The sequence below is a fragment of the Portunus trituberculatus genome, chromosome 50 (genome assembly GCF_017591435.1).
Source record: "Portunus trituberculatus isolate SZX2019 chromosome 50, ASM1759143v1, whole genome shotgun sequence".
NCBI classification, from domain to species: Eukaryota; Metazoa; Arthropoda; class Malacostraca; order Decapoda; family Portunidae; genus Portunus; species Portunus trituberculatus.
Genome location: NC_059304.1, coordinates 13,848,893 through 13,868,892, shown reverse-complemented (window position 1 = coordinate 13,868,892; position 20,000 = coordinate 13,848,893). Strand labels below are relative to the sequence as shown.

Sequence of the window (20,000 nt, the reverse complement as noted above, 5' to 3'; positions counted from 1 at the left end):
TGCACTGTTTCCAAAGGCTGTATTTGAATTTACAGGAGTTTTTAAGGTGTTTTCATGCGACAAGATTTCTGCCTTATTAATTGGAGAATCACCCTTGAAAATCACGCTAATCACCTCTGTGGCCTTGGAAAATAGTGTGAGAGAGAGAGAGAGAGAGAGAGAGAGAGAGAGAGAGAGAGAGAGAGAGAGAGAGAGAGAGAGAGACGCAGTTCCGATCTTCCATAATGAACACAGAGAAGAATTAAAGGCCCTCTCCAAAAAAAAAAAAAAAAAAAATCGTACCAAGAACTGCCCCCATTAACTGATTACTTCAATTGCTCCTCCCGCACAGCCTCGTAGAAAATGGAGAAGCAAAATTACACTCACACACAAAAAAAAGGAAAAAAATAGAGAAGGAAAAAAATAAAAAACAGAAAAACGAAAACTGAAATCAGAGCAAACCGCAACTTTTTTTTTTTTTTTTTTTTCCTTTGGTGGGCAGACCTTAACTTTTATTTTTCATCATTATTACTTTTAGAGCGAGCCAGCGCAGTGCATGGGAATGGAGTTGGTGGCAGGTTAAAAGGATGAGGGCAAAAGTTTAAGCAATAAGAACACGAAGGGGAAAACGGGAAGGGGAGAAAGAGGAAAGAGAAAAGAGAGGTAAGGAAGAAAGAAGAGGAAAAGAAATGTGTTGTACTAGTTGCAATGGAGCTTGAGAGAGAGAGAGAGAGAGAGAGAGAGAGAGAGAGAGAGAGAGAGAGAGACCCTGCTTATTCTTTTTTTTTTTAACTAGCTTTCCTGTCCTCATTGTTCAATATCTAACTTCTAACTAGTCCTTACCTACCTTCCTCTCTGGATCCTACACTCCCCCTCTCCCCCCTCCCTTCCTCGAGTTCAGGGAAATTAATTAACTTTCCTTCCCCGTGAATAAATTAATGGAACCCAAGACAAAAAAAAAGGAAAAGAAAAAGCGACCACGTGCATTATATTGAAGTTAAGATGTGAAGAATAAGGATCAGACTACACCCTCCTGATGAAAAGATGGTGGTAATTGTCCTCTCTCTCTCTCTCTCTCTCTCTCTCTCTCTCTCTCTCTCTCTCTCTCTCTCTCTCTCTCTCTCTTACACCATTTTTTTGAGGCGGGATTTCCACTTAAATGATTTCAGCTGTTGTAAGTTTCGTATTTGGGAAGAAGTTAAATTAAAGAGAAAATTTGCTGAAAAGAAGTTGTCACACGCACACACCCACACACCCACACCCACACACACACACACACACACACACACACACACACACACACACACACACACACACACACAGTCTTTGTAGTATGTTCCGCTGCAGGTGTTATTCATAGGACACAAAGAGAGAGAGAGAGAGAGAGAGAGAGAGAGAGAGAGAGAGAGAGAGAGAGAGAGAGAGAGAGAGAGGCATTATGCGAAGTTTGAAAGGAAATTACTGAAGGATTTTGAATCAGCTAGCTTTGGTTTTGGGGAACGAAAAGAATGAAAACAACAGGGAAATGGAAAAAAGTAAAAGAAAGATTTGACGTGAAATAGTTAAGGAAAATGACATCAGCAAAATTTTCCTACGAGACTCTGGCGATTGATATGTGAGAACGCGAGAGAAATTATGTAATATGTTATTTGAATGTCAGCGGTGAAAGAATAATACGTTTACCACAACCAGGATATAATTAAGAAAGATGGAATAATAATATCACTCCACCTGCCTTATCCTCCTTCCTCCTCCCTTTTTCCTCCCTCGTCCTTTTTACTTCCCCTCTCCATCCCCCTCACACCCTCCTTTCCCTCCTACCCCGTTCCCTCGCTGCCTCCTTTCCTTCCTTATTTTTTCCTGTTTTTTCTTTTTATTTCTACGTTTCTATTTCTTCATAGTTTGTTTAGTGGCGCCCGGACACTTTCACCAAGTCCTACATTTGTTCCACCTCTGCACGTATGCTTGTTTGAATTCTCTTTGGTGGTGGAGTGTGTGGAAGGCGGAGTGATGTGCGTAGGTGAAGATGTCAGGCCGGTCTTCGTATCAATGATTTAATCTCTTCAGTAGCAGGACGTGTTTTCATATTAATTCTGGTTACTATTTGGTGATTTTATACAGATTCAGGAACATATATAGGGATTAGAATAGTAAAGACTGGCTATTAATCTTTTGACCGTCATAGATCCTTCCTAATGCCAATAGAAATGGTCTGATCGTGTGAGAAGGCGGAGAGATGTGCATAGGTGAAGGTGCCAGGTTGGTCTTCGTGTGAATTGTTTGACCTCTTCAGTAGCAGAACGTGTTTTCATATTAATTCTGGTTACTATTTGGTGATTTTATACATATTCAGGAACATATATGGGGATTAGAATAGTAAAGACTTTGGCCATTAATCTTTTGACCGTCATAGATCGTTCCTAATGCCAATAAAAATGGTCTGATCGTACACAAATCTCAAGGTAAAAATGTGTCTCAGTGTAGAAGGACCTGAGGATGTTTCTGGTCTTCTGTTTCTTCTGTCTTTTGCTTAGTGTTGTGTATTGTAAATAGTAAAAAAAAAAAGACGAAATCAAATAAAAAGACAAAACTAGACCTAAAAAAAAAAAAAAAAAAGGAAAAAACAGAAATAGAGAATGAAAAGAACAAAAATGAAAACTCACAAAAAAAATTAAACCCAAAGAAATCAATAATACACAAATTCTGTCTTGTTGAAGGACCTGATGTTTCTGGTCTTCTGTGTTCTTCATCTCTTGTTGTTTATTGTGGCTTGTTCTCCTTTGCTTTTTCTCTTCTGCTTTTTACGTGATGATTCTTCTTCTTCTTCTTCTTCATCCTGTTCTTCTTCTTCTTCTTCTTCTTCTTCTTCTTCTTTTAAGTATCTCTGTGCGGTGAGATGATTGGTGTAATTCCTGAAAGTATATGGCGTGGATTCCATTTTTTTCTCTTTTTTTTTTTATATTTCTGTCTATCCTCTCTTTTTTTTTTTCTTCTTTCATAACCTCCATCAAATAACTCAGCCATGCCTTTTTTAGCTTTCGTATTTTCATCCTTCTCATTCTTACTTCTCTTTTATTCTCCTCACTTCATTATTTTTCCCTTCTCTTCTTGTTGTCATCCCCTTGTTAATCATTTTCTTCTTTTATCTCCTGTAATCGATTATCTCTTTGACTTCAGCTTCCACGTGCATCTCACTTCTCCTCCTCCTCCTCCTCCTCCTCCTCCTCCTCCTCCTCCTCCTCCTCCTCCTCCTCCTCCTCTTCGTCGCTGCCTGTCGAAATCCCCTGTCGTGATTTAGTGCAGCGGCTCATTTGCATATAAATTGTGCCTAATCACACGCAGATTCAATTATAAATGATAGCGGAAGGAAGGAAGGAAGGAAGGAAGGAACGCGCGACTCCTGACAGCAAAGGCACAAGGGCTGTCTTGAGGGCGATGATTGATTAAAGAACTTGTAGTGGTGGTAATGGTGGTGGTGATGATGGTGGTGGTGGTGATGGTGTTGATGATGTTTTTTTGTCTTTTAGTGTCATTTGAAACTATCCTTATATTTAGCGCTATTCTAGTATTTTGGTTCTCTGTGTAATGCTTTATCTTATTTAGTTCTCCTTTCAATTTATCGTTTTCTCTGTTACTTTTGTATTGATACTTGGTGATATTCAACTAAACTGATTGATGTGATGAGTTTCAATGAGTTTTTTTTTATCATATCTGTCGTTGTTTTTCGCCCTTTTCCCTATCATCTCACTCAGATCTACTCTCAATCCATCGTTTTCTCTATACACATGTGATGACCAATTCAAGGTAAATCGTGTACAGTGCAGTGTCTCGTGACATTCATATAAACTTACTGACATGCCGCATTTCAAAGATTGCTTAAGTCATGTATTTACGTATAGCTCCATTCCCTTACATATGCACACTCCTACATCTTTTACACACACTAAAGTAAACAAACCCAAAACATGATACCTAACCTTGCATAAACTACAACGCAATATCAGTTAGTTAATCGCACAGGTGATGTACTTCAAAGGACGGTTTTCGTGTATATTGTCGCGGCCATTCAGTGTAGCCGTGCCCCCTTAACTTGACACTTGGCTGCCTCGCTCACCTTGTGCCGCCCTCCTCACCTGGCGCCTGCCGCTGTTTGTCACGCTGTTGTTCTGTTTGCCTCTCACCAGCCCGGAAGTGGCCCTGTGTATCGAGTAAACAAAAGGATACTCTATCTGGACCTGGATGAGAGAGAGAGAGAGAGAGAGAGAGAGAGAGAGAGAGATCTACAGACAGACGCACATATATTAGAAAGAACGGTAAAATAGTGAAAGAATCGATACAAAATGAATAAAGATGATACACGTAGACCCGGCAGAAGCACACGTGAGACTTAAACGGTTATTATTTACCTTGCGAGGTGTTCCAGGAGATATTAACATATAGATTGGAGACCTCCCACTTTCCCCCACCTCCCTCTTCCTCTCCCCCTCAAGCCCCGCCGAGGAGGAGGAGGGGAGACGTGGCAGAGGAGGAAATGAGAAGAGAAGGAAAAGTATATAAAAGAAAGGCTTGAAACAAAAAAAAAAAAAAAATGGATTGAAATGAGTGCGAAATTAAAAAAAAGCAGAATTCAAGATGAGGAAAAGAGTGATTTCATGAATGAGTGAGTGAGTGAGTTAGTTAAAGAGGTAGTGAGTGAGTGAGTGAATGAGTGAATGAGTTAGTGAGTGAATGAGCGAGTGTGTGAGTGAATGAGTGAGTGAGTGAGTGAATGAGTGAGTGAGTGAGTGTGTGAGTGAGTGAGTGCAAGTGCGTGAGTGAGTGGATGAGTGTGTGAGTAAGTGGATGAGTGGAGTTGAGTGAGTCGACGGAAATGTCAGTAATCTTAAGTCGGGTAATTTTCTAATCGATTATAACGCAAAGTGAGAAGCGTGATGTAGCGGTAAGGACGGACACATTTTTATAATTACGTGATAGTTCAGATTTTTCATATTACGGCATAGAAATAGAAAAAAATACATAAAAACAACCCTACTTTTTAACCCTATCGTCATGAAAAGCAGTCACTTAAACGTAATGTATATAATCAATCACTAAACACACACACACACACACACACACACACACACACACACACACACACACACACACACACACACACACACACACAGGAAATAAAATCTTGATTCTAAAAGCAGGTTAGAAAATTGTTTGGCGTCAGTTGTGCAAGTGTTCCTTATAAGAGAGGCGGAGGCGAAGGGAGGAGAAGGGCTACTGTAGAGATGTTTAATTGGTTTGTGTTAGTCCGTGTTATCTTAGTCACTCTTGTTTTCGTTGGGCTGGAGCCTCGCGGAAATGTTGGTGGCATCCCCTTACCTCCCCCGCCCCCGCCCCTCCCAAAAAATAAAAGTTGAAAGGCGCCGTACAGAAACACAGAGAAATTGATTTAGGGCAGAGACATTTGCATAATTTTGATATGGAAGGCGCCTCACACTCTTGTTATGTTTGATAACACTAGTAATGTGATATTAGAACACAGGCGATGTGATATTATTCTAATCAAGAAAGCAATCAGATACCATGTACTTTATTCTCGCGTTCTTGTTGTTCAATATTATTCTTTGCTTTCTGCTTGACATTCATCCAACTTGAGTATGATTTCGTTCCAACCTTCTGCGTACTGCAGTGATATAATGCCTTCCTTCCTCCATGCTCCCATCATAATGCCTCCCTTCCTCTCTTCTTCCTTTCTTATAAACATCTTCCCATCCTTTGTCATTCCCTTCTATCCTTATAATTTTCTGCCTTTTTCCTCTCCACTTTTTCATCTCCTCGTACACGGTTTCTATCCCAGCAACCAGAAAGGATACTCCACACATACCAGTGGAATGGAAGAAAACACCGTTCAAATAATCTTGATCACTTCATTTTTCCAATTACCTATAACGACTAGTTACTCTAGTACAACATACAATGTCACGTTTTATTAAAATCTGCCTGCGGACATAAAGGTTTAAAAAGAAGTTTCATTACTAAAATATAGGGTAAAATGTCACTAAGATTACTAGTAAAAGCCACGACACACAGCAGCAAGCCGCCGCTACATGTGCGAGGTGCTCCGACGGCCGCTGGTGGAGCGAGGGAGTGTGACTGTCGCTGTGGAAGGAAGCCCGTTTGGCCTTCGCGGTCTGCCTCCTCCATGTACGATCCTGACAATCGGCCTCCGAGGCTGTCCGGACGCCCGCCCATTCATCGTGTGGGGTCTGCGCATTGTCCTGGTCAGTGTGGAGGTCACAGTCACAGTGGAGGGAATTCGAGGCACCTCCACAGTAGTAGTCACAGTATTGTCGGCAGTCACAGTAACGATGACGTCCTCCAGATTTTGCCTGGTGAGGGCGATGCTCAGGACGGCCGTGTTGACAGACGTGTGGGTCACTGTGGTCCCCGGCGAGTTGAGATGCATCACGAAGGTACTGAATGTGAGTCTCGATGTGTGCGTGACGTGAATGGGCTCAGGGTTTACTGTCACTTCCACCCACGTTACCCTTCGTTCCCTGGACGCCTCCGTCTCCGTCAGGGTGAGCGTTGGCACGACAGAAGGGTAGAAGGTGTGCGCTCTAACGGTGCAAGAGGCAACAGTGGTCTCTGTAGACGTGATGTGTAGGGTGAGGTCTTCGCTCAAGCAGACTGGCTCCAGATACTCCTCCTTGCCCGACCACATTCCCATGACCGTGGTTACCCACATGAACACCGCCGGAAAGAGCATAGTGACGAGACGGCAAGCTGTGACGCAGGCTTTGTGTTGTGATGCCTGTGTGCGGGTTGAAGGGCGAGGCATGGGCTGCGGGAGCATCTCTAGTCACTACCTCACTTCACGCGAACCATTTGGAGCTTCACTAGACTTTGATCGAGTGATGGGTAGGAGTCTTGTTGAGGCGGTGGTGATGTGTTACAATTTAATACAAGTGATGATCACCAATCTAATTAACAGAGGTAACACACACACACACACAGGAAAATACAATAGATTTCCATGTAAAAAAAAAAAATCAAAACGGGAAGAAATACAATGGATATCAAAAAGATGTAAGTAGTGTACTTGAGGCAAAGTTATGTGTCACGGCTCATGTTCATTGTGAGTGATTGCAGCAGCAGTTGTAGCTGTTCTGAAAGATTGTAATATTTTAATTAAAACCCTTCCGGGAAATTAAATGAAACAAAGGAGAAGTGAATTAAGAAGAAAAGCTCGAAGGAGAAACCCTTATTGAAATGAAGCGGTTCAAGATACAAAAGAGCGAATATCAGAGAGGATATAAGAGAAGGGAGGATTTAATGACTGAACGAGTGAGTAAATAAAATTGCCTGACAACTTAAGTCATGTGGCAATCTAAAACACGCCGACGAAATGGGGAAGCGTCATCATTAACCTCTTCAATAATGGGACACATTTTTACCTTGAGGTATGTATACGATTAGACCATTATATTAACATTAGCAAGGGTATATGTTAAGACTAATGGCCACAGTCTTCACTCTTTTAATTCCGCACAAGAGTTGCTGAAGTTGCATGAAATCACCAAATAGTAAGCAGAATGAAAAAAAAAAAAAGAAAACGCGTCACGAGACTGAAGGGATTATTAGTAGACGAAAGTTTAATTAGACTATTAGTGTCAGACCAAAAGAGGAGGACGTGTGAGAAGAAAGCTGTATTGATTCATTTTGTTTCGTTCTTGGTTTTTATATATTTCTCCGGGAAACTTCAGATAAAACGTCTCTATAAACAAAGATAGATATTTATACTATAGAACTTAAGTAATGTTCTTTACCCTGCGTTTCCAATCTTCCTCCATGTTGAACTTGTATCGGTCTTGCTCTTCCCTCCTTTCATTCCGTTTCTCCCTCACTCTTCTTTGTCTTCACCTTCCCGTATGTAATTTCATACACACAAACCTTTTAAATTTTTTCGCGTTTGTTTATTTCAGTAGTTCATGCGTCTAAATTCGTAGTGTGCTATATGTAGTCCGTTTCGTTTTGTTACCTTTCCTGACGGTTATTTTATAGGACTACCTCTTGTTCGTAAGAATAGTTTATATTTCGCAGCCCCAATAACAACATTCGACATAAATAAGTTTGCCATTTCAATGAAGTGGAAAGCTTCTCGCACCAATGCAAATCAATTGTCAACCAATCTCACCACGAGGATACGTAAAGAAAATGTACTATATCGAAAACTTGTATTTAAAATCTTCCTTTAAAAACTTACAGTACAATAGACAACTAAAGTTATAAAACAGTCTGAATCTACTTACGTATAAACGTATTAAAGTACAAAAACTTTGTCGATAAAAGCACGAGCCATGTTAGTATCATTGGTGAAAACGAGTTATGTTAGTATCATATTGGTGAAAACTTAGTCACATCTCACCTTCACACAATAAAAATAGTACATTTAAAAGGTACGTCACACCAGCACTAACACCAGCAGCACACCGCTATCACATTTTCTAGTTTCAGTAGGTGTAGTAATTCTTGGCAGCTTTATTGCGGGTATAATCCTCGGCGTCGTCCCACATGTCACACTGCATGTTCATCTCTTCTACCTCGTCCACTTCCATCGCCGTCGCTACTCCCAATACTCTCGCAGCCCACCTGTGGCTTCTGGGTGCGTTTCTGCTGGTCCTGCCTGTCCGTCTCGGTGTAGCCAATCCGCTCCTACCGGTCCCCCTGGGTGTGGCCAATTCTCTCCTGGTTCGGCGTGGCCTCAGTCTTTCGTGTGAAAGTGCGGTTTCCCGAGTCATTGTGGTGATGCGAGTCAAGGTCCTCGTCATTGTGGTGGTCGCAGTCACAGTAGAAGGATACGGAAGCGTCACAGTAGGATATGGCAGCGTCACATACTGCGCAGCTGTTGAAGTCATGGTAAAAGGGTGGGCCAGTGTCACATACTCTGCAGCTGTAGTGGCCCAGCACCAGTCTTCTAGAGTTTGATGCTGTAAACCTATCCTCAGGACGGACATGTCGCTGGCTTCGATATCGCTGACTAGCGTGGGTTGGTTAGGACGTAGAATTACGGAACCCAACGAGCCAGAGACGGTGTCAGGTTTGGTGTAGATCTGTAAACTCGAAGGGATCTCCACCCAGGTAAAGCCCCGTTGCTGTTCCGACTGGCTGTAGAATCGAAAACTACCGCTGAAGTAGTTCATGGGGAAGCACGTTGTCTGCATCGGTGTGCTATTGCTGGATGTAATGGAGATATCCGTGGACACGATGTGCGGAGAGGCTTCTGCTTGACAGAACACAGGACTGCCGTCATGCCAGCGTTTGCCCGGTGACATGCCCACAACCACAGTGGCCGTCCACATGAACGCTGTGAACAGCAACATGACGGTAGCAGAGCAGGCTATGGAGGACAATATATACTGACCTGCTCGCTTGTGGCCAGGCGTGTAATGCAGGAACTTGGCGTCCTCACCTCACCTCACCTCGTTTCGAACTACAGTGTATGAGCCTTCACGAAGCACTAATTGAGAAGCATCATTGAGGCGGTGTTGTTGTGTCGTTGCTCATGATATTGCTTGAGTATGTGCACGCTTGCTGTTCACAGGTGCACTTGTGAGCGGTACAGAAATTAGTGGTTCAGTTGTGAATGGTGCAGCAGTAGCGGTGCATGTAATAGTAATGGTGACGGTATAGTGGTATTAGTAACTACTATAATTTGACAGTGATTGTGATTTCAGAAAACCATCCAAGAATCATGTTTCCAGTCAAGCCTTTTTTTTCCATGTTTATCTTTCACACACTCCCTTCAAATTTCGCAGGCATACAAACTGCTCACCAAATCTACTACGTCAACCGCCGCATCAAAGACAAGCGCTTCATGTCACTTTCAGCCTGACTGTTTCCTTCATCACGATCTCTCCTTGCTGTGTGAAGGTAACGTGAAGGACAACCACCTCATTGCGTCGTTCAGAGAATGAAAACGATTGCATTTCCTTGAATCATTATCTTTATCCTAATTTTGTTTTCTTGTGGCGTGTTAAGCCTCTAGAATGAGCGCTACGTACATCCTGCATTGAAAGTCATATCAAATGTGCAATACATATAAAATACAGTTGTAAATGCGTTATTGTTCTTTCTCGTTAGCTTGATTTCATCTACACTCTTGTCCTCCCTCCCCTTCATAATCACCTGTACCCCTTCTCCTTTCCTCTCTTTTCTAATACCCAGCCCCCTACATTCCACTCATAGCTGTTGTTCCACCCTGTTTCACCTACTCATAAATACCCAGCCTCTTACACTCCACTCATAGCTGTTGTTCCACCCTCTCTCACCTATTCATAAATATTCAGCCTCATACGCTCCTCTTGGTACTGTTGTTCCACCCAGTCTCACCTACGCCTATCACATCACGATGCCTTCCATCCTTTATCAAAATCCTCCACTTTTCCTAACTCAGGCCGTTTGTGTTCAGGAAAGCACGCAACATCCTTCCACTTTTATTCTTGCCTAACGTCTTCCCTGCTGGGCCACTGTTTTTTTTTTTTTTTTTTTTTTTTTTTTCTTTTCTTATTTTTTCCTTTTTTTTTTTTTTTAGGGGATAGACAGGTTGGGTGAAAGAATAGCGTTTATTTGGGAGGGTACAGAAGAGTACAATATGATGGCCTACGCTATCCATACCTTTCTTATATACCTGCTTCTTATCCATCTTCCTCCTCCAAGTGCAGTCCATCACTCACCCCTTCCACTCCGTTCACCGATTTGTTCTGGCCAGATCGCCGACCTTACTTATTCCTTCGCATGGAGGCGCGTATTCAGAACCTCTTTGCTCTCACCACAACTGTTTTCCAAGGCCACAGAGATGATTAGCAAGATTTTCAAGGGTGTTTCGCCAGTTAATAACGTAGAAATCTTGTCACTCTTGTCTCTAGAACCGTAATAACGCCTTGAAAACTGTGGTAAATTTTTAAACAAAGCCCTTTAAAATAATGGAGGTGAAGCACATAAGTGTTTGAGAATACGAGCTGGAGATCTATATGGCTGAAGTCTCGTGTTTATCTTCTATCTCCTCCATACACCAGACGGTCTGATCTCCCTCCAAATTCGTCTTCTAAATAGTATAATCTACTACGTACTATAGGTTCTGGTTTACACAGTTTGTTCATTCATTCTGCATTTCTACACCTCCATTTATTGTTTGCCAGGTTATGTATACGCTCCATTAGTGAGGACATTTATTGTCAACTGCCAATCTTCAAACCGAAGAAAACCATCGTTTAGTTCATAAAAAATAAAAAAAAATTGAAACATTTACAAAAATACAATAGTCACCGCTTAAAGTTCTTTGTAGTTGATATAAGTCTAATTTTCTATGTTATCTATTTTAAGGGTAGACCATAAACATTTACAGGAAAATGCAGTTTAATGACCGAAAAAATGCATTTCAGAAGTACAGAATAACATTGACACAGACAAAATCAAGTGCAAGCTTTCTTCACCAACAAAAGCGAATATCGAACACTTTCCCTTGGCTGTGCACTGGCGAGTCTACGAGATGATAGTGGTGTGAGGCGCGTCGCAGAAGGTGACTGTCTGGAAGGTGGTGGAGGTGACCGTCTCAGGCTTGGGAATATTCATCATGGTGGAGGCAGTGGTAAATGTGACGATACTGGTGACCGTGGACACTAGTGGAGGAGCGGTGGAGTGCGTGACGTAAGTGTGGATGATGGTGGGCGTGGAGTACACAAGGATGGTGGTGACGGTTGTGACTCTGGGGGATGTGACACTTGAGATCACGGTGGAATGAGTGGTAGTGCTCGTGGTGACTGTTAGCGTGGTGAGGAGTACGCTGGTGGTGAGAGTGGTGGTGGAAGTGACATGCACGGTGTAGATGACTGGAGAAGTGGTGCTGGTGACGATGTTAGGCGGCTGCACGAGCGTCTGATCCATTGTGATTGTTGATGTCACTTGCATGGTCTCCGTCTTGATGAGAGTGACGTCCTTAATGTCCACATTGATTGTATAGTAAGAGGAGACGAGCTTGGTGACCGTGAGAACGCCTGTGTGAGCCACGTGATCCGAGATGTTGTCTGGAGCACATGGGAGATGGGCGTCTGTCCCAGTGAGAGCAGCAATGGCAAGGAGAATGAGGAGGAGGAACATATCTTGCTTGAACATTGTCCTCAAGATACAGAGAGTTGTCCCCGTCAGAGAAGTGTAGCAAGGAGTAGACGTGAGCAGTATATCGAATGCGTGAATTGAACTATAGTTTCGAAACTCATTTGAACCGAGATAACACTGCAAAAGCTTTAAACGATGAGATTGTCATAATACTTTTAGAAACGGACAGACAAGGTGGAAGCATAAGGGTAGTCTTTAACATTTCTGCAGCAGTGGGAAGCTTGTTATGGGTGAAAACACGGTAAGTAAACGTGTGATGATAGGTGACGACATGAGGAAGGCAGCGCAGGACAGTAGTTGCCTCTCAATTCTCAAGGCGATATCACCTTCACCATGATAACACACTCACGAGCGCCAAGAGGGGTTGTGATGGTGCTTGTAATCTGTCATTGCGCCTTTCCTCCCGTCTACACCCATGGTCAGAGCAATGGGTCGACATCTTACTGCCCACATCGCCACGCCTTGAAGGAGGAGACGCAAATACTGGAGGCGTCCGTGGTGGAGAGGGAAACAAGGCCCAGCAACATCGTCAATTTGCACACTGCCACGTACACCACCGCCAATACTTACCTGCCCCGCACCGTCACCGTTCACAGGCCAAAGGTGCAGGTGAGCTTCCCCGCCATTGTCTCGCCCTCAGCCCTACGTTCCTCAGCTATGAAAATGAGAATTCTTGGTAGCAATGCAATTCTTGGTAGTGTCAATTTTTATTAGTATTATGATTTTGTTTAACTTTAGTGTGCATCCTTTATTTCAAATAGCATTGCTTCTGCGGTGTGATTTATTAGGATTTATTTATTTGTTTTATTCTATTTTTTTTAGTGAGATATACATGTAATGGAACCAGATTATTAGACAATTAGTAATCAAGTACTTTTTCTTCTTTTGTAATGTTATGTAAATATTTTTTCCTCTTACCGTGGCAAAAGCTGCTTGTACTGCAAACAACGCTAACAGTAGACTAGCCTTTGCGTTACTACCTCCTCACTTGTGCGCATAAACATCATAACAATTGCTGGATTCGCAAATGAGATCGTTGTATGTTTTAGTCAAATACTGTCATCATATAAAGACTATTAAGAAAGATACAAAGCGGACCAAATTGTACCTGACATTTTTGTTGTTGAATCTAGTGATGAGCCGCCGATCACTGACTTGTTATTCCTGCTGGTCCATCAGGTGACAGCACTGCCGGTACGCGTCAGGGAGAGCAGTATGTGGTTTGCTGCACATGATGAAGTGTTCAAACATTACCGGGCTCTTGTAACAGTCTGGTGACTCAAACAACGCGTAAATGTAACCTATTCTAAACTGGATTACAGATAGTGCATTCCGTGGTGGTGACATCACCTCAGCACACCACACAGACAGAGGTGTTGACCGTTACCTTCACCACTACAGCTCTCACCACCACTACAGCCACCCGCCTCCTCCACACCACCACCACACTCGTCCCTCCACGCCTCCCTCCTGTCACCTCCACTTCCACCTTGGTAGTGGAGCGGCCCGTCACCTCCCTCGTCCCCAGCGTCTCTTACGTCACGCCGGTGCAGACGGTGGTGGAGTTCCTGACGAAGAGAATGACCACCGGTGTCTCTAGTCACGCCCCCGCCACGCCTTCCACCTACACCATCACCGACACCATTGTCTTCACTGTCTGTCCCCCTGAGGTCTTTCTATAAGTAAATCTTCACTTGTGTATTGAATTTGTCCGTGATTCTGTATTGTATTCGTTTTCAAATACTTTTCTTGTCGGCTTAATTGCCCTGGTGTTACGTCAACCCGTCATTTATAACGTATTGGAAGAACAAAGGAGAGGAGAGACAGGGCGGATTGGTTGTGGAAGTCTTTAAAGAGGCGTTATATACATTGCCTATAGTGATGTGGATTACGCCTTATTGGTAGTGGTAGTAGTAGTAGTAGTATTATAGTAGCATCAGCAGTATTTCCCTAGAAGCTAAGGAGTTATTGTATATAATAAAAACACAATACACACACACACACACACACACACACACACACACACACACACACGTTAAGCATGCACGTTTCGGTAATTAGTGAGAAGTGTTTTTCATGATGCATACATAAGTCTTCCCTTAAACCATTTTCTGTGACGCCATCCGTTCTCTTCTTTGTTTAGATTATTTCATGAAGCTTAATGTTCAGTCCTTCGTGCTTATGATTGTAAGGTTTTAATCAAAGTTTCAAAGTTTCAAAGTTTATTAGTATAGATGGGTTACACAAGAGAGGGGGGTACCGAAACTGGTACAACAGAAGAAAATGTGAGGAAATATAGAAATATAGTAGGAGATGAAAGTTGCCGGGCGGACCGGCCTGCTACTGTAAAGGAGTGAAATATCACTGGGCAGTATGTACTGGCTGGGTTAAGGGTGGAAACCGGAGTTCCCGGGGAAAAACCACCCATACTGCTGTGAGATAGATAAGGAGTTAGCTGGAGGGTTACATGGTACTTATAAATATGTTATTCTAACATCTACTAGAAGGTAACAGTAGTATTTACAGATGTCAAAAATATTAAAAATTCTTACATGTTTAAAAAATTACAGCATAAAAATTTCCACAGCAACACAGATGTCTTCTGGGTGGAAACCGGAGCTCCCGGAGGAAAACCACCCGTGTTGCTGTGGACGTCTTAAGGTTAAAGGAGAATATATACAAATATATAGATATCTATGTAAGTCTGTAGGTCACATTATGGTTATTGTCTTTCCGGTGGCACACGAAGTTGAAGAGCACTTCGAGGCGAATGTCATATCCTGTGGTAGTGTGGGTCGATGTTCGTTGTCCCGCCATCCTTGTAGGTCGGTGGGGGAGTTCCACGATTGGTGTTGAAGACATGGTTCGCAGGTCGGCCGTGGGTGACGTGGTCCGTTGTCACTCCTGGCACGAACCCTTCTTCGGTGCGTCCCGGAAGCTCAGCCCCACTGCCGGGAGTTTTGCGAGCGTCCCGGTGGCCAAGTACCCCTTGCTGCGACGTAGGCCACTGTCCCAGCAACTCAGGGCGTAGGGCTTGAGGGGGGAAACACACCGAAGGAACCAGCACTGGGCTGCCGCCAGTGTCATCTGGCGATGTCATCAGTCCTGGCAGGTCTCCAGAGTGCCTTGTCTTCTCTCCGCTGGTCCGCTGCGCCGTCATCGTTCTCGACTCTCGGTAGGGCTGCATGCGATCTCTCCCTCAGTCCTCAGCGATAGGAAGATGGTGTGGCTGCCGAGGAGACGGCAGCAAGAAGTGTTCTGTGGATAAATTTACAACTAACAGTATGACATAGTAAGGAGTAGTAAGGCTTGGGGGAGAAGGATAGAAAAAGATACAGGTTATATGAAGGGGGTGGTAAGGGGCTATGTAATCAGAAAAATTTTCTTAACTGTAATTTTAACTTTCACCTGTATCGTGGTTCTGGTTGTCCTTCTTGCAGTTTTAGGAGATTCCTTGGGAACCATGCATGCTGCCGGTGTGGAGCCTCCTCGTGCAGTGCCTGCAGGTGTCGGTGCTGATCCCATCCTTCGTCCTCCATCCGCTGCCACACCTTGGTGGCCATCTCGTGGAGGCGGACGTTCAGGGCTGGGAGGGACGCGGCCTCGTGGAGCGTTCCCGAGCTGGTGAAATCGTCCCATCTAGTACCGAAGGCAAACCTCAGGGCGCTGTTCTCCACTTTCTGCAGTCTGCTGATGGCTGTGTTGGAGAGCGCATGCAAAGGAATAGGCGGGTAAGTGAGAAGAGGTAGTACAAGAGCTTTAATAAGATGGAGCTTGAGACCCGTGGCCAAGTCCCTGAAGCGATACAGCCTGGTAAGGGCTGCTCTCGCTCTTGTTACACGTTGACACATGTGTGGTGTATCCCATGGAGGTCACGGACAGACCCAAGAGAGAACCCCTGGGACTGAACTCAACGTCATCCCCGTCCACAAGCAGTGGAGCGGGGGTCTTTGGGGCGAGGGGAATAACGGTGAACTTGGCCATGTTGGTCCTGATCCTCCACTCCTCATAGGCGTTGACGCGGGCGTTCTCTCTGCTGGTGCGGGCGTTCGTCACCCTGCTGGAGCGGCCTGGGTGGTAAACAACCTGTGAAACATCATCAGCATACAGTACGTTAATACCAGCGTCAGCAGCTGGGCAGTCACTGGTGTAGATGTTGTAAAGGGTGGGCGAGAGCACACTTCCCTGTGGGACTCCGGTTGCAAGGGGGAAAGCTGGGCCAAGGTGATTCCCTACTCTCACCTTGGCTGTCCTGTCTTTCAGGAAATCACAGAGTAGGCGCTCGACCGGGCCCGGCAGAACCAGGTGAAGTATTTTGTACTTCAATCCCAGATGCCAAACACGGTCAAACGCCTTACTTACGTCCCTCAAAACCAAGTTGCAGCGGGACCTGTTAGCTTGATGTAGGGCCATGGTCTCCGTGGCTAGGGCAATGGCGTGCGTTGTCCCTCTCCCACTCCTGAAGCCGTACTATGCTGGATGGAGGTGGTTACCTATCTCCAAGTGGATGCGTAGCCGCGAGGTGACTCTCCTTTCCAGCAGCTTCCCGGGCACCTCGAGCAAGGAGATGGGCCGGTAGTTATCTGATCGTGTGGGAGGTTTTCCGGCCTTCGGAATCAACCTCATCTCAGCTTGCTTGAACCCATCAGGAAAGTAACCGGCAGACAGTGTTACATTGAAAACAGCCCGCAGACTGGATAATGAAGAATTTGGAAGATATGAGAGTATAATACTGTTGATCTTACTTCCGCCAGGACAGGTCGGCCTTCCGCGTTTGATGGCGGAGGCCAGTTCCTGGGCAGAAATAAAACAGTCTAGAGATGTGCCAGTAAAACGGGCAGGGTCGGCGGAGTCATATGGGTAGGTCCTTTGCACGGAGGCAGCCATGTAATCCAGCACCTGGTCATTGTCGTCAAATTCGTCATCATAGTCTTCCCTGTAAATACGACCCCATAAGGACGTAAATAGTTGTTCTTTGTCGGCGTTAGTAAACTTTTTGTCGCCTGTTTCGTCTATTAAGTAACTGTCTGGTCCTGTTGTTTTTCCCGAGAGCCACTTGTGTTGCCAGCTGTTGGCAGCTAGGCCAGACAACTTCCTTCTCCAGTGCTCTCTAGCTTCGGTCTGTCGAGAGTCTTGCAGTGCAACCTTTAGCCGGGTGTACCGCCTGTAATCATCATAAGACCATCCCCTCATCAATGCTCTGTCTCGCAGTGCCCGAAACTGGATTCTGAGCAGCTGCATGGCCCGAGAAGGCCTTGGGGCTGGCCCGGGTTTGAACGTCGTCTGTGGAATATGTTTGTCCGCTGTAGTCCTTACTGTGGTCATCCATGTCTCCAGTGCGTCATCAATTTCCTCCAGGGAACCGTAGGTGATGTCTGGGAGGTCCGTCATCCGAAGGGCGGCGTCCTCTTTGAAGGTGTCCGAGTTAGTTCTGTGATATTTGTGTGTCGGGGGAGTAGGAATTAGGATAGGGAGGTGGAGATGTCCAGGATTATAGGTACGTTGTTGCTGGTCGTCAGGGGCTCTGGTGTGAGAGAATAGTTTAGAAAGTTTGCTCTGTTCATCAGTGCAATGTCTGGTGAAGATGAAGATTGATAGTTGAAGAAAGTGGGGAAATGAGGACCAATGTGACATGCAGTGTGTCGTCTGAAATAGTCCACTAAGTCTCTCCCTACTTGGTTGGTAGTGGTGTTGCCAAGAAACATATGTCTTGCGTTAAGGTCTCCGACTAGGAAGACATGCGTCTGTCTTCGAAGTACACGAAGAAAGTCTGGGTGGGGTAAGTAAGGTCGTCAAGGGGGGAGGTAGCTAGTTGCGATAAGTAGAGGTCCGTCTGGAGTGTCAGTCTCTATTGCAAGTGTCTCGGATAGGTAATCATCTTCAAATTTATGGTGTAAGTGGGTTTTTACGGCTATAACTACCCCGTCGTTTTGGGTGTTACTAAAGTTTCACTGGTAAACTCTAAATCCTGGTATTTTTAGACGTGTCTCGTCAGAGAGTCCGTGGCTGTTAATAAGAATAATGTCAGGGTCATAGTGTCTATAAGTGTTAATTAGGTCATACTTGCGGTTACCCCAGAAGAGGACGTTGTGCTGGATTACGCGAAGACGAGGCATTACTCACGTGCAAGGGTGTATCTACCTGGAAGTGCGTTTAGTAGGACCGGTTGGGGGTCGGTCTTGGCTCGCTCGTACACATCGGTCATATTGATGATCCAGTGATAGAGGGAGCCCATGTTTTCCTTTACGTGGTTCATGATTGGCTTCAGTCGGGCGGGGCCGGACTGGATGAGGATCAGGGTCTTCTGGTTGAGGCAGTGGAGGAGGTCGTTGTAGGAGCTTGGGATTCTCTTCCTTTTGCTGCTCCTTCCCACAAAAGCGAACCCTACTTCTTGTGCGAGTGGGTCCTGGCTTGCCTCCTCTTCATCTTCTTCATCCTCTGTGTCCTCGGTATCCTCCGCGCTGGGAGAGGGTGCTGAGGACGGGGGACTGGATGGGTCTTTTGTAGCGATTGCAGAGCTGACTGGTGTTGGCCCTTCTCTCGCGATGGCTTGGGCTGCTCCCTCAGCGATGGCCCTGACGACTGACTCAGAGAGCCTGAGAGGCAGAGGGGGAGGCAGCTTTATGTCTAGGAGCCCATTGTCCGCCAGACCCTTGGAGAGAACCTGCTGGAAGCACCCGGGTTTGGTGGAGTTGGTCAGGTGTGCCAGAGGCATAGAAGGCCTGCCAGTGACTTGGTGGGATCGGGTGAGGCGAGCCCGGTTGGGAAGCGCGCCTGTTGTGTCGTCTGAGCATAAGAGACACCAGGTCGTACATGAGCCTTCCTGATTCCCTCTTCTATCTTCTTGAGTGCCTCCTTCCGGATGGGACACCTCATGGCTCTGGCACTGTGATCCCCACCACAGTTGAAGCACGTCTTGAAGGGGGCAGGGCAGCTTCTGAACGTGTGCTCTTCGCTCCCACATTCAGAGCACCGCATGTATCCTGCTGGACGGGGGCAACTGTTGGTTGGGTGGTCTTCCACCAAGTTGCACCTGTTGCACGTCAGGAGAGGGATGAACATTTCCTGACGCATCTAGTGTCCCGAGACGTGTATTTGGAAGATATTCAACCCTTCCAACAGCGCCTTTTTAGCCATGTTCGAGTCTGTAAAGGTGATTTTGCAGGTGGAGGAGCGGGGAACTTGTACACTTCCTTTGCCTTTGCCCTGTCGTGTTTGAGCCCCACCTCCACTGCGATCTCCTCATGCGAATGTTCGTACACCAACTCGTCCAGACCATGGCAAATCACTGTCCTCTGGGCTCGTAGCTCGGGAGGAACGATCGGGGTAATTCCTGCTGAAGCCAGACGGTTGGGGGTGTCGTTGAGAAACACAGCATCTGCATCCTTGTCGGTGGGTGTGAGAATCACGATGGCGTCATTGGCAGGGATTAGCCTCGACACCCTCAGCGTGGAGGACAGGATATCCAGCAGTTGCTTCCGTACCCCCGCATCCTTGCCTTTATCCCAGTTTGCTTGTTAATCCCTCAGCCGGGTCTTGTTCGTCCCACTCCGCTCTTTGGAACCTGCGGGATGCTCTGGTAGTCCCTTTGATGTCTAGATAAGCTAATCCTTGAGTATCGTTCTTGTCTCTTTTGTCTTTGCTTTTTCCATTTTAGTCCTTTTGCTTTTTTTACTTCCTTGTGTTCTTTTGCTCTTTTTACTTCCTCATGTTCTTTCTTTCTTGGTGTTTTCATCTTGGTAAAGTTTTTTTTTTTTTTTTTAATTTGTTTCCTTCCTTTTTATTCTCTCGTCTAATTTACCTTTTCATCTTCTAGCTACCTTGTTTTCATGTCTTGTATCTTATATGTC

At 45.1% G+C, this 20,000-nt stretch overlaps 1 protein-coding gene across 3 annotated transcripts in view; it reads left to right on the top strand.

Annotated features, from left to right (window-relative positions):
* Positions 1–12,312: 12,312 nt before the first annotated feature.
* LOC123499493 (cell wall integrity and stress response component 3-like) overlaps positions 12,313–20,000 on the top strand; it is an 18,735-nt gene continuing 11,047 nt past the window's right edge. The window contains exons 1-2 of one of the 3 annotated variants that reach the window (XM_045247522.1): positions 12,313–12,753; positions 13,473–14,355. In XM_045247522.1, coding sequence (XP_045103457.1) covers positions 12,484–12,753; positions 13,473–13,832 — 630 coding nt within the window. In that variant the 5' untranslated portion in view covers positions 12,313–12,483 and the 3' untranslated portion in view covers positions 13,833–14,355. Of the gene's footprint in view, positions 12,760–13,472; positions 14,356–20,000 lie in introns of those variants that run through there. The other 2 variants (XR_006672995.1, XM_045247521.1) reach the window with 2 other exon arrangements.